The sequence below is a fragment of the Panulirus ornatus genome, chromosome 47 (assembly GCF_036320965.1).
Source record: "Panulirus ornatus isolate Po-2019 chromosome 47, ASM3632096v1, whole genome shotgun sequence".
NCBI lineage: Eukaryota > Metazoa > Arthropoda > Malacostraca > Decapoda > Palinuridae > Panulirus > Panulirus ornatus.
Genome location: NC_092270.1, coordinates 3,575,516 through 3,577,784, shown reverse-complemented (window position 1 = coordinate 3,577,784; position 2,269 = coordinate 3,575,516). Strand labels below are relative to the sequence as shown.

The 2,269-nt window shown below is 43.5% G+C and overlaps 1 protein-coding gene across 6 annotated transcripts in view; it reads right to left on the bottom strand.

The window, feature by feature from the left end:
• LOC139763443 (bumetanide-sensitive sodium-(potassium)-chloride cotransporter-like) overlaps positions 1 to 1,631 on the bottom strand; it is a 65,276-nt gene extending 63,645 nt beyond the window's left edge. For 3 of the 6 annotated variants that reach the window (XM_071689488.1, XM_071689485.1, XM_071689486.1), the window contains exon 1: positions 973 to 1,616. In XM_071689488.1, the coding sequence (XP_071545589.1) occupies positions 973 to 1,096 (124 nt within the window). In that variant the 5' untranslated portion in view covers positions 1,097 to 1,616. Of the gene's footprint in view, positions 1 to 972 lie in introns of all 6 variants that reach the window. The other 3 variants (XM_071689489.1, XM_071689490.1, XM_071689484.1) reach the window with 2 other exon arrangements.
• Positions 1,632 to 2,269: the final 638 nt, after the last annotated feature.

Below are 2,269 nucleotides of genomic sequence, written 5' to 3'. Positions count from 1 at the left end.
GGCGCAAGCAATAGACTTAGTGACCAGTAGTGGTGGAAGTAACATCAAGCTTATCATCGTGTATTTGTAGCGGATGGGGTTGGTAACAAACGTTACCAGTGACGGGTGACAAAAGATAGTATGAAACTTCTCAACACGTGACTGAGAGAAACTAAGCTTAGAGATCTTTAGAGGCGGAGATCAGCAATAAGCTTAGATATAATATCAGTTAACTAAATGACGTTTGATGGTGGCGGGTAGAGCTGTAGGACTGATGATACGCGGTGGTAGCAGCTGGGAGTCCTGGGCAAGTCAATCAAGCAATGGGTCACTGTGATGGTACGGAGCATCGCTGCTGAGCTCAATGACTTGTGATGGTGACAGAATGAAAAGCTTTGCGGCCAGCGAAATGTGATAAGCTGATCGACTTGTGATGATGGCAGCAGGCCGGCTAGCATTAAACAATACTCACAGGAACGTGTTAGATAAGACATAGAGCTAGAGAGAAGGAATCAACAGGTTGGAGTACACGGACTTACAAACTTGCGACAACTGATAAAGCTAGAATGGTCATGGCAGGGATCTAAGCGGCTGGGTTGATAAGCTCCCGTGAATTCGTCAGTAATCTAGGCACATGTTAGAAAGCTGTAGTGGATGGAAATGGCCAACAAGCGGATAACATGGAATGGTTAAAGGGTTGGGATTGGCAGGTGTCTACTGGGACAGGCAGTTCGATTATGAAAAAGGCAGGTTGGTAAAGTGTTCTGGGCGAATGTAATAAGCTAGCTGATGAACTGAGGGCAACCAATTAAGGAAAATGAAGAGAGTCAATGTAGTACAGCCTGGCTAGGCTAAGCGGATTTGACAAACTGAAACTTGATAAGCAGGAGCAGTCGCGTTAGTAGATATTAGTAACTGTAGAGCAGGCACACCTTATAAGCGGGGAAACGAAGGTAATAAGATAGGGTGGAAGCGTTAGTAAATGTTAGTAACCTGGACTGGGCGGAGAGTTAGAAGTGCGAGCGTTGCTGGTCTCAATCGCACTACACAGTTCCTCTGTGTCGACCCGGTTGACAAGGAACCGTTGCCTCTTATCCTCGCTCACCACCGGCTTCATGATGCAGCTCACTCGGGAACAGCTTCAAACCAACACCATTTGCAAGGGGCTACAGTTGTACCTTGCATGTAGTAAATACCTTACCTATGTAGTATTTACAACAACTATAACATGAAGTCCAGGAGGCATTGTAAGTTATTTAAGGTTATTAAACATTATTTGAACATCTACAGAAAAGAATCACTTATATTATCACCAAATTCTTGTACTTCTCTCTTCTTACTATTCTTTCCTAAACACATTTTGACTACAATTGTTGGCCAGCACACGGTAATTTTTTCCACAAAAATGTTTTTCTTCGATTTCATATTTCAACCATGTCCCAATATAATTATCACTAATATCAAGTTTCTAAAAAACTTGCGTAAAGACATACATAGTGTGTCAATTAACAACTTGGGACTGGTGTCAATCGCTTCTTCCACTAAATATGTGTATCAACAATTCCAATTTTACCTTCAGGAGCAACAGGGTCGATCATCTCCAGTCCACGATGGCACACAACAACCTAACTCCCGCCAGTCTGGGCCACACTAAGTCCGCGACTCGGCCCACCCGCGCTTTATAGTCGAGGCCTCGGCTCGTCTACCCATGGCCGACCGCTTGGCGCTTTTCCTACGACACAAGATCTTACATTCTTGGTAAAACGAATCACATCTGACTCAAAGCAAATACAACCAAATGCAGATAAGTTTCTGTTAGCTTTTGTGAGGCTTGGACACGTGTACTTTCTCATGGATCGATTATATACACAAGAATTCTGCCACTGTCTAACTCCACAGAACCCAAACCGTCCTGGATTATACTGGTGACGTCAGGATGAGTCTGATTATATGTTTGGCAGTCTTATGCCTTCAAGAAGGTTGCGTGTGAACCCGTGAAATATCTCGTCTTGTGTGTAGCAAGGGGCAAGGGGGGGGGGGGGGGGATAATGTAGTTAACCCTGCTATCCAATCAACCCGAGTAATGCTGAGGTTATTCCCTTACTGCCCAATACTTGATCATGAAATCTGAATCGTCGTTGAAAGCTGATTCTTCAGGGAATTTTTTTTTTCTTAATTCCGAATCCAATCTACATATGAATCATGGCTTTATAATTCATGACGCAAATCCACTAAAGATTTTTCCGTGTTTTAGAGATACCAGTTATGAAGGTTGACCTATGAACACCAA